Genomic DNA, 11551 nt, shown 5'->3' on the forward strand with positions numbered 1-11551 from the left:
CCCGCCTATCGACTTCCGGTTCTCCCAGCATTTTCCTCCTCCCTGTTTTCTTTCGTCATCGTGGGTAGGAATTGTCGCCTAAGTGCTTCCGGGTTGGTGGATGACCTTGAGCCCTCAGGAACGAGATGGCGGTTGTCTGGAGGCTGAGTGCCCTTTGCGGTGCCCAAGGAGGCCGAGGTGAGGGGTCTTCGCACCCTGAGGTGCTTAGCACAACCTCCAGCCAGGGAACGGGATGGAAGTGAGGACTCATCTGCCGGGTGGGAGGTCTCTTGAGGAGAAGAAAATCCCGAAATCACGGCAATGACCACTGTAGTCTAGGGGTCCAGATGTTTACCCAAACGTGTATTTCACTTGCTGTGAGCTGAGTTGACGGAAGAATCAGGAAGAGCGCTCGCTCTGGAAGTTGCAGTCCTGATGAGGCTAATCCACATAGGAGTTCTGTTTTCTCCCCGTTCACTGTCCCTAGAATGCTCCCCACTGGCTCCCACCCTGAATTGGGAAAGAGGGTTAGGCGCTTGCCCGTTTCTTCTGGAGTTGGTGTGTTTGGGTGTGGGAGTGGACGGGGGGATCAGTTCGAAAATCATTTAACCTGGGTATTTGTTCTACCACAGGCACTGTAGTAATGCTAGGATACAAATGTAAAGGAAAACGTAGTTCCCGCCGTCAAAGAGCTTTCATTCTGATGAGGAAAACACTGTCGTAGTAGTTCAGGCAAGATGAGGTCCTGAACTAGGAAAGTAGCACAAAGAAAAGAAGATTGTTTCAAGAAATGTTAAAGAGATATGCCAATAGGATTTGGCGATTGAATTTAGGGGAAAAGTCTCTCATGACTTCCAGATTACTGAGTTAGGTTAAAGAATGCCTGAGGTGTCATTAAATAAAGTAGGATGTTCCCTAGTCTTAACTTCAGAGTAACCCCAGTGAAATAGATGCTATCATCATTTTACAGATGAGATGTTATTCCCTATTTAGGGTTAAGTAGCTTACCTATGGTCATTTAGAAAGTTTTCAGTCCTGTTAAAGGAGGCATTCTTATGATCATCCTAATGACTCTTTCCTCAGCTCTGTTGCTGCGAACCCCAGTGGTCAGACCTGCTCATATCTCAGCATTTCTTCAGGACCGACCTATCCCAGAATGGTGTGGAGTGCAGCACATTCACTTGTCACCCAGGCACCATTGTATGTTCTCTCCATTGCTGCTGCTTTCTGGGCTCTAGCCATCTTTACCTTCACTAATTGTCATGCTTTGAGCAGGACTTCCTACCTGTAGGGGGGACTCTTGTGTCCAACTGTGTCAAATGAAGACCTAATTTACACCTTTGGGCAGATTAGTACCATTACGGTTGAATGATGCCATTTATAATCATAGAAGACCTTCTAGCCTAAGTCTTTAAAATTTTTTTCTTTTTTTTTGAGATGGAGTCTCGCTGTGTTGTGCAGGCTGGAGTGCAGTGGCATGATCTTGGCTCACTGCAACCTCCACCTTCTGAGTTCAAGCAATTCTTCTGCCGCTGCCTCCCGAGTAGCTGGGATTACAGGTGCTCACCACCATGCCCAGCTAAGTTTTGTACTTTTAGTAGAGATGGGTGTCACCATGTTGGCCGGGCTGGTCTCAAACTCCTGACTTCCTCAAACTCCTGACCTCAGGTGATCTGCCCACCTCGGCCTCCCAAAGTGCTGGGATTGCAGTTGTGAGCCACCCACTCCCAGCCCACTAACTTACATTCATAAGGTGATTTGTTTACTTCACTGAACCAAGACTGCCTTAGTTCTGTAGCAATAGAGCAATTCTGTATTTTATCCATCTTCTTGGATCTGACTTCTAATCAGTATGTAGTCATTGTGATACCCTTTTGCTAAAATACTTCAAAAAACAGAGATAAAGACTTCAAAAAACAAAGATAGCTTCTCTCTTAACTACTATTTTAATATTTTACTTCCTTTGTACTCAGAGTTATATCCTATATGTATACTGTCTGTCAGTTTGGGTTACTGTGTGGCATATGTTGAACATGAAAGATGTGTTTCTCACATTGACTTTTATGAATCTGGTCCTTTCTGTAGCGGGTTCCAAGGCTGCATCTCTCCACTGGACTAGCGAGAGGGTTGTCAGTGTTTTGCTCCTGGGTCTGCTTCCGGCTGCTTATTTGAATCCTTGCTCTGCGATGGACTATTCCCTGGCTGCAGCCCTCACTCTTCATGGTCACTGGCAAGTATAGCAATTCCAAGTATAGTTGTCTGCTCAGTTTGTTTGCTGTGAGCTTGTCTTATGTATTATATATGAGAGAGAAGTTAATTGAAATGCTCTAAATTTGTTGAAAACTTTAAAATATATATAAAATATGTATATGCCTAGATTTATATATTCACCTGCCTATTCAATGTCTTTCAATTCGATTTCCATATCTAATAACATTTTGAATGTAGCTTGTCAAACTGAGTTTCTGATCTCCCCTAATCTGTTCCTCCTGCACTCTTGCCCATCTGAATTAATGGCATTTCCAGTTTTCTGTTTGTTCAAGTCTAAACCTGGTAAACTCCAAACTTGGTCATTATCCTTGACTCTAGTAGTAGTCTCCTGACTGGTCCCCATTTGTGTCCATTCCCAACACAGCAGACCCAGTGATCCTGTTAAAATGTTAAGTTAGAATAAGACATTCCTCTTCTCAAAACCCTATTTTTTCTCTTCATGTTACTCAAAGTCAGAATTCTTAGAGTTGTCTGCGGTCTCTACATGATTGAACCCCCCTGTTTCTTCCCTCATTTTTAGCTGCACTCTCTCTTTCATTCACACGGGCTTCCTTGAGATTCCTTGAACATGCCAGGGACATTCCAGGTCTCAGGGCTTCTCTTACTGCTTCTGCCTGAAACTCTTTTTCTAGCTATACACTTGGCTTGTTCCTTCATCTCCTTCAGGTCTTGAATGTCATTCTCTCAACAAAGCCTTCCCTAACCACTTATTCAAAATTGCAGTTTCTGTCCTACCATTCCTTATCTCTCTTGCTTTATTTTTCTCAATAGCACTTACTACCTTCTAATATACTACATCATCTGTTTATTATTTTGTATAGTAATTTCTTCTTTGCATTTTGTTTTATCACCCAAATGTATGTCCCTAAATAGTATAGTTTATTCTTGCCTCTTAAAAAAAAAAGATATATGTGGGTGGGTTATTTTGTTGTTTTTACTGTGTTTGTTTGCTCTTGTGCCTCTAGAACATAGAACTACTATCTGGTACCTGACATATAGCACTCAGTAAATACTTGCTGAATGAATGAGTATACAGCATCTGTTTGTTTGTTTATTTATTTATTTTTGAGACAAAGTCTCGCTCTGTCACCCAGGCTGGAGTGCAATGGCATGATCTTGGCTCACCACAACCTCCGCCTCCCAGGTTCAAGCAGTTCTCCCTGCCTCAGCCTCCTGAGTAGCTGGGATTACAGGCGCGTGCCACCAGACCCGGCTAATTTTTTTGTATTTTTAGTAGAGACTGGGTTTTGCCATGTTGGCCAGGCTGGTCTGGAATGCCTGACCTCAGGTGATCCGCCTGCCTCGTCCTCCCAAAGTGCTTGGATTACAGGCATGAGCCACCCAGCCCAGCCTATTTATTTATTTATTTATTTTTTGAGACAGATTCTCCCTTTGTCATCCAGGCTGCAGTGCAGTGGCATGATCTTGGCTCACTGCAACCTCTTCCTCCTGGTTCAAGTGATTCTCCTGCCACAGCCTCCTGAATAGCTGGGATTACAGGCACACACTACCACGCCCAGCTAATTTTTGTATTTTTAGTAGAGATGGGGTTTTGCCATGTTGGCCAGGCTCGTCTCGAATTCCTGACCTCAAGTAATCCACCTGCTTCAGCCTCCTAAAGTGTTGGGATTACAGGCGTGAGCCACCACGTCTGGCCCAGCTTTTGTTTATTTTATCTGGTATAGTTTGTATGAATTTCTGTGTTATTGAACCTTCTAAAATGAGGGTAAACAACTCAAGGTTGGGTTCCTCGAGTTGTTCTTTTTAAGTTTTGCAGGAACAATATGTTGTCATTGTGGGGAATATGGAGGCACTTTCAGATTGTTGAAACTGGAAGTACTTTGGAGAGTATCTTAACCAACTCTTTTATTTTACAAATGTGGCAGCTAAGACTCAGGGAGGTTAAGTGACTTGTCAGAATCATTTTCTTTTTTTTTTTTTGAGACAGAGTCTCGCTCTATCACCCAGGCTGGAGTGCAGTGGCCGGATCTCAGCTCACTGCAAGCTCCGCCTCCCGGGTTTACTCTATTCTCCTGCCTCAGCCTCCCAAGTAGCTGGGACTACAGGCACCCGCCACCTCGCCTAGCTAGTTTTTTGTATTTTTTTAGTAGAGACAGGGTTTCACCGTGTTAGCCAGGATGGTCTCGATCTCCTGACCTTGTGATCCGCCCATCTCGGCCTCCCAAAGTGCTGGGATTACAGGCTTGAGCACTGCGCCTGGCCTAGAATCATTTTCTAGCTAGTGTTAAAGGTTTTTTTTTTTTTTTTTTTGAGACGGAGTCTCACTCTCACCCAGGCTGGAGTGCAGTGGTATGATCTTGGCTCACTGCAACCTCTGCCTCCTGGGTTCAAGCAATTCTCATGCTTCAGCCTCCCAAGTAGCTGGGATTACAGGCACGTACCAACACACCTAGCTCGGTTTTGTATTTTTAGTCGAGACAGTTTCACCATGTTGGCCAGACTGGTCTTGGACTCCTGACCTCAAGTGATCCTCCCACCTTGACTTCCCAAAGTGCTGGGATTATAGGTATGAACTGCCGTGCCCAGCCTAAAGGGGTTTTAATTATCTAGTTTTGTAGGACTGGTTAGGAGAATGAGTTGTTGTTGTTGATGATGTTTTTTAACCACATAGACATTTCCAAATAAAAGATTCCAGTTGCATATGAAATATTAGATCACAAGTATAGTAAGCAATATTTCTCTAACATGTGATCCATCTTGAAGGAGCTGTCTATAATTGTGCTCCACTTCCTCAACACTGAGTCTCTTTTAACCTGTATTAATTAGGGTCTTATCCCAACTATGTAACATAGGTTATTCTTACCAAGGGCACTAAAGTCCTTCATCTTTCCAAATTCGGTTGTCTGTTCTCTGTCCTCCACTTGCTTGAAGTCTCAGCAGCCTTCAACTCAATTAATTCTCCCCATAAGTCTCTTTTCTTTGGCTTTCCAGATGCATAGAAGTCTCCTCTGCCAGATCCTTCTCCTCGTCTGACCTTGAGATGACAAAATCTCCAGGGCTGAGTCATGGCCTTAATTTCTCCATCTGTACCCTCTTTCTAGGTGAGCTCAGATCTGACCTGTTTTTCTGAGCTGCAGACTTATTTATCTCATTGTCTAATTGACATCCACTTGGATGTGTGATAGTTATCCCAGATCTAACATTGGCCAAATCACTCTTTTTTTCCCCCAAATCTCCCTTGATTTCTCCTTTAAAGCCCCCTTCTCAGTTAAAGCTATGCTCAAGCTAAAATTCTTAGGAGTCATTCTACATACTTCTTTTTGTTCTTACCCCACATCTATTCCATAAGTTCTGTTCTTTCTTTAAAAAATAGTCTGAATCGGCCAGGTGTGGTGGCTCATGCCTGTAATCCTAGCACTTTGGGAGGCCAAGGTGGGCGGATCACACAAGGTCAGGAATTCAAGACCAGCTTGGCCAGTATGCTGAAACCCTGTCTCTACTAATAATACAAAAATTAAACTGGGTGTGGTGGCACCTGCCTGTAGTCCCAGCTACTCGGGAGACTGAGGCAGAAGAGTCACTGGAACCCAGGAGGCGGAGGTTGCAGTGAGCCAAAATTGCGCCACTGCATTCCAGCCTGGGCAACAGAGTGAGATTCTGTCTCAAAAAAACAAAAAAACAAAACTCTGAATCAGGGTGGGGGGGAAGGGGAGGGAGAGCATTAGGATAAATACCTATTGCATGCAGAGCTTAAAACCTAGATGACACGTTGATAGGTACAGCAAACCACCATGGCACATGTGTACCTGTGTAACAAACCTGCACGTTCAGCACATGTATCCAAGAACTTAAAAAGGAAAATAAAAAAAAAGAAAATAGACATTATTAGAAAAAAAAAAATAGTCTGAATTGTCACTTTACACCCTGTCACCAGCCTAGGTTAAGCCAACAGTCTCACCTAGGCTACTTCAGTTGCCTTCTAACTAGTTTCCTGTTCACCTGTTACTCTGGTCCCCCATCCACACTGTTCATTCATCATACTACAACAATAGTGACCTTTTAAAATGTAAAATTATATTCCTCCAAAGTAGATATACAGATGGCCAATAAGCACATGAGAAATTGCTCAGCATCATTTGTCATTAGAGAAATGCAAATCAAAACCACAATGAGATACCACCTCACACCCCATTAGGATGGCTGTAATAAAAGATGGACAGTTGTAAGTGGTGCTGAGGACTTGGAAAATTGGAACCCTCGTGGTTCTGCTGGGAATATAAAACGTTTCAGTCACTTTGGAAAACATTCTGGCAGTTACAACACAAAGTTAACCTTAGAGTTACCATAGACTCGGCGATTTACTTTTAGGTGTATACTCAAGAGAATTGAAAACGTGTCCACACAAAGAACTTGTATAGGAATGTTCATAGCAGCATTATTTATAATAGCCAAAGAGTGGAAACAATCCACATGTCTGTCAGTGGATGAATAGCTAAACAAAATACGGTGTATTCATACAGTAGAATATTAGCCAGACAAAGGAATGATGTATTGATAAATGCTGTGACATGGATGAACATTGAAAACATTGTGCTAAGTTGACACAAAGACCATATATTGTATGGCTTTTTTTTTTTTTTTTTTTTTTTTTTTTTGAGATGGAGTTTTCCTCTTGTCATTCAGGCTGGAGTGCAATGGTGTGATCTTGGCTTGGCACGATCTCGGCTCACCGCAACCTCTGCCTCTCGGGTTTAAGTGATTCTTCTGCCTCAGCCTCCCGAGTAGCTGGGGTTACAGGCATGGGCCACCACGCCCAGCTAATTTCGTATTTTTTTTGTAGAGACAGGGTTTCTCCTTGTTGGTCATGCTGGTCTCGAACTCCCAACCTCAGGTGATCTGCCTGCCTCACCCTCCCAAAGTGCTGGGATTACAGGTGTGAGCCATCACGCCCAGCCGTGTATGGGTTCTTTTATATGAAATGTCCAGAACAGGCAAATCCATAGAGACAGAAAGTAAATTTGTAGTTGGGCAGTGGGCTAATAGGTAGAGGGTTTCTTTTTGGGGTAATGAGAATGTTCTGGAATTAAATAATGATGATTGCACAACTCAATATACTAAAAAACCACTGGATTGTATACTAAAAAGGGTGAATTTTTTATGGCATTTGACTTAGATTTCAATAAAACTGTTATAGAAATGGTAAAATTAGGTCACTCGTTACCTACGTCACTCCTTGCTTAAAACATATCAGTGGTTTCCTATTATATTTTGTATAAAATTCAGATTCCTTATCATGACCTTCAAGACCCTATGCAACTGGCCCCTGCCTTCCTCTGATCTCTGCTTCACCCGTGTGCTCCAGCCACACAAATCTTACTATTCATTAGAGATGCCACTTTTGTTTGGGTGTTCTCATTCACGCCTTCCTTTCTAAAGTGTTTCTTCACAGTATATATATGTTTATTTTTTCCTTCTCATTCACTAGCATATTCCATAAAGGCAGGGATGCTATCTCACTTACTATACTCCCAACATTTATGACAGATTCTGGCACATAATATCTACTTAATAAATTCTTTTTGAATTAATTAAAAATACTGTAGGGTTTTAGTTATTTTTAGTTATTGAGGTGAGAGGATCACTTTCAGCCAAGAGTTCAAGACCAGCCTGGGCATCATAGTGAGACTGCATCCCTAAAGAAAGAAAAAATAGACCAGGAGTGGTGGCTCATGCCTGTAATCCCAACACTTTGGGAGGCTGAGGCGGGTGAATCACAAGGTCAGGAGTTCCAGACCAGCCTGGCCAATATGGTAAAACCGTGTCTCTACTAAAAATACAAAAATTAGCTGGGCGTGGTGGTGGGTGCCTATAGTCCCAGCTACTTGGGAGGCTGAGGCAGGAGAATCGCTTGAACCCGGGAGGCAGAGGTTGCCGTGAGCCAAGATCGTGCCACTGCACTCCAGCCTGGGCGACAGAGCGAGACTCTGTCTCAAAAAATAAATAAATAAATAAATAAAAAACAATTAGCCGGGCATGGAGTCCCAGCTACTTGGCAGACTGAGGCGGGAGGATCACTTGAGCTCAGGAGTTTGAGGCTGTAGTGAGCTATGATCAGGCCACTGCACTCTAGCATGGGCAACAGAGTAAGACTTTGTCTCTAAAAAAAGATTCACTAGAAGTAGACTTATTGACATACACACACAAAAGGCTATACAGAATCCCCTAAAGAAGCAAACAGTGCACTGGAGTGGCAGATGGATGGCAGTGACAGTGGAGTGGCAAATGGAGACATTGCATTTGAACTTGACAGATTGTTTTTTGCAGTCAAGTTATCTGTGTAGTCTCCTAATTTCACTGTGATTTTTCATTGATGTTATGATTTTTTTCTTTTTCTTTAGGGGCCTTGGACAAGTTGTTACTGACTATGTTCATGGGGATGCCTCGCAGAAAGCTGCCAAGGCAGGGCTTTTGGCACTTTCAGCTTTAACCTTTGCTGGGCTTTGCTATTTCAACTATCACGACGTGGGCATCTGCAAAGCTGTTGCCATGCTGTGGAAGCTCTGACCTTTTTGACTTCATACTTTGAAGAATTGATGTATGCCTCTTTGCCTCTGCTTTGTCATGCCATTCAGCTCACAATAAGGAAGAAATAACAGATAAGTCCATTTGTGGACAGCCTTTTTCTCTTAATAATCTTAATCTTAAGATTATTTTCAGAATTTAATCTTTGAGGAAAAGGTTTGAGAGGAATTGTGTCTAAGAAATTGTGAGACTGAGTTCTATATTCTAGTGAGTTAATGGGGTTGCCTCCTAGCTTCTCATAAGACTCACAGTATAACTAAACATGATATATGAGCTTTTGCCTTTTAATTTATCAATCTCTTGAAGATAATCCAGCTTTATTACTATTAGTATATGATCAAACTTCCATATTTGCCCTGGCAATAATGGACAAAGGGAAATACTCTTAATTAATGAATAAAAACTTTGCAGAAAATTAGACAGGGTTTAATTTTTTAAAACTTCCCTCTCTAGTCAGTGGATACCACCTACTGATGGTTTCATATACTAGGGAAATTTTAAAATTAGGAAATGCTGACATCTCACATTATAAATTTCTAAATCCTAGGAAGAAATGCTTGGAGTGCTTCTGAATATAGAGAAGTTCCATTTAAGGGCAAGTTTCCCCTTGTAGATGTATCAAAATATTTCCAATTCTAAACTGAGATTTAATTCTCAAATGTGTTCTACTTGTTCTAAAACAAATATAAAACTATAAGTAATAAATTGTTATTTTCGCACAGTGGGAATCTCTAATGTGAAAATGTATTCTATGAAGATAATTTTTTTTAAAATAAAATGTTGTATAATAAAAATGTCTTCTCCGCTTTTATATGTTAGCTATCAGTAGTTTTATTCATTAGAATTTGGTGTCTGTTGCATCCACAGCATGATTACAAAATTGTGTGTTTAAATTTCCTTCTGGGTAGCTTAGCAGTTAGGTAAATCAGACACAAAGTACTGGAAAACAAAAAGGACTTACATGTAATAGGCAGAAATATACCAAGTATAAGTAGTTTGGTATAAATAGAGTATAAGATTTAGTATTTAAGTAGGAATAAGAACTATGTCCAGATTATGGTGTTCTGTGAGTACCAGCCTTTGGAATTCAGATTATATTCTATGTGTATTTAGTCTGGTCTAAGAGTTGAGTGTAAGGCATGATGCTTTCTTCTAGCAATATGGAGTAACTGGGACTGAGCACATTTCACTCACCAAGGACCTTAATGGGAAGCTGAGGCAAAGGAAGTGTATGTGTTCATGAATGTGTACTAGGGGTTAAAGACATGCTCTCCTTAATGTGTCTGTGGTCTTGTAGGAGACTCACATGTGCATTAGGGTTTAGGAAGAGGTGATTGATTCTGTTTTGGGGTGGGTAAAAGGTTTCAAAAGGGGGTGATGCCTGAATAGTAGTGGCACACCAACAGATGGTGGTGGGACCAGTCCACCCTGGTGGGAGAGAATATATAAACAATATTGACATTGTTTAGAATTACTGGTGCTTGATGATGAGAAAAAACAAATGAACTAAAAGTCAATTTTATTGTTTTAAAATTCTCTGTAGACAATGGATCCCCTCCCTACCTTGTAGTGTCATTCCTTCCCCCCCCCCCCCCCACCAGCCCTCAGTATACCGCTGCTGTAGAGTGGAGTGATTAAATGGAATCTTCCATAAAGTCAAAATAGGGATGGCAGTGACTCTGGATAATATGGGAATCCTGTAGCTATCTCCAATACCATCAGATCTAATACCATCAGATCCTAGATATAGAAGGCTATCTAGTACTAATAAGCTTCATTAGATGGTGAACGGAGAAGTTGGAGTGGAGGCTGGTTCGGCCCTGCCTGCCCCATGTCCCAGCTGGTTTGGTCATTAGGATGGAGCTGAGCTGCCTTTGGGAAACCAGTAGATTGCTATGAGCTGCTGGAAAATGAGGCAAGATTCCAGAATCTTGTGGCTTATGCCTGTAATCCCAGCACTTTGGAACACTGAGGCAGTAGGATTGCTTGAGGCCAGGAGTTTAAAACCAGCATGGGCAATATAGCAAGATCCTGTCTCTACAAAAATACAATAAAACAAAAAAAAGATTAGCCAGGCATTAGCAGTGGCATGTGCCTGTAGTTGTAGCTACTTGGGAGGCCGAGGTGGGAGAACCGTTTGAGCCCAGGAGTTTGAGGTTACAATGAGCTATGATCACACCACTGTACTCCAGCTTAGGTGACAGTGAGACCTTGTCTCTTAAAAAAAAAAAGCCAAGGGCTAACAGCAATAGCAGTTTCTGATGGTAAGCAGGACATGATCAGAACTGTGCTTTAGAAATAATTTAGGTACCATTAGGTAGGTTAATAAGCTAGAGGCAAGGCCGGGCGCGGTGGCTCAAGCCTGTAATCCCAGCACTTTGGGAGGCCGAGACGGGCGGATCACGAGGTCAGGAGATCGAGACCATCCTGGCTAACACGGTGAAACCCCGTCTCTACTAAAAATACAAAAAACTAGCCGGGCGAGGCGGCGGGCGCCTGTAGTCCCAGCTACTCGGGAGGCTGAGACAGGAGAATGGCGGGAACCCGGGAGGCGGAGCTTGCAGTGAGCTGAGATCCGGCCACTGTACTCCAGCCTGGGCGGCAGACCGAGACTCCGTCTCAAAAAAAAAAAATAAAAATAAAAAAAATAAGCTAGAGGCAGAAGGACATGTGAGGGGATAGAGAAAGAATAAAGGGCCTGAACTTTGAGAGTAGCAGTGGAGGTAGGAGTCAATCTCCAAAGGTATTGTAGAAGTCA

General features: G+C 42.4%; 1 protein-coding gene across 2 annotated transcripts; it reads left to right on the forward strand.

Moving 5' to 3' along the window:
- The first annotated feature begins 49 nt into the window (after positions 1-49).
- Positions 50-9587, forward strand: SDHD (succinate dehydrogenase complex subunit D). Of its 2 annotated transcripts, XM_038005223.2 has the most exons (4): positions 50-177; positions 1063-1179; positions 2065-2209; positions 8610-9587. In XM_038005223.2, the coding sequence occupies exons 1-4, from the start codon at positions 126-128 to the stop codon at positions 8773-8775; spliced, it is 480 nt and encodes a 159-aa protein (XP_037861151.1). In that variant the 5' UTR covers positions 50-125; the 3' UTR covers positions 8776-9587. The 2 variants fall into 2 exon arrangements, with proteins under 2 accessions (XP_037861151.1, XP_008019054.1); XM_008020863.3 differs by lacking the exon at positions 2065-2209.
- The last annotated feature ends 1964 nt before the right edge of the window (positions 9588-11551 follow it).

Source organism: Chlorocebus sabaeus, chromosome 1 (genome assembly GCF_047675955.1).
Source record: "Chlorocebus sabaeus isolate Y175 chromosome 1, mChlSab1.0.hap1, whole genome shotgun sequence".
Taxonomy (NCBI): Eukaryota; Metazoa; Chordata; class Mammalia; order Primates; family Cercopithecidae; genus Chlorocebus; species Chlorocebus sabaeus.

What these genes read in the sequence shown, in the direction of transcription:
- SDHD (XM_038005223.2), top strand. Translation starts at nt 126, where the DNA reads ATGGCGGTTGTCTGGAGGCTGAGTGCCCTTTGCGGTGCCCAAGGAGGC. An exon ending in CGGTGCCCAAGGAGGCCGAG is followed by an intron (nt 178 to 1,062) that starts GTGAGGGGTCTT and finishes CTCTTTCCTCAG; the next exon opens with CTCTGTTGCTGCGAACCCCA. An exon ending in CTTGTCACCCAGGCACCATT is followed by an intron (nt 1,180 to 2,064) that starts GTATGTTCTCTC and finishes TCCTTTCTGTAG; the next exon opens with CGGGTTCCAAGGCTGCATCT.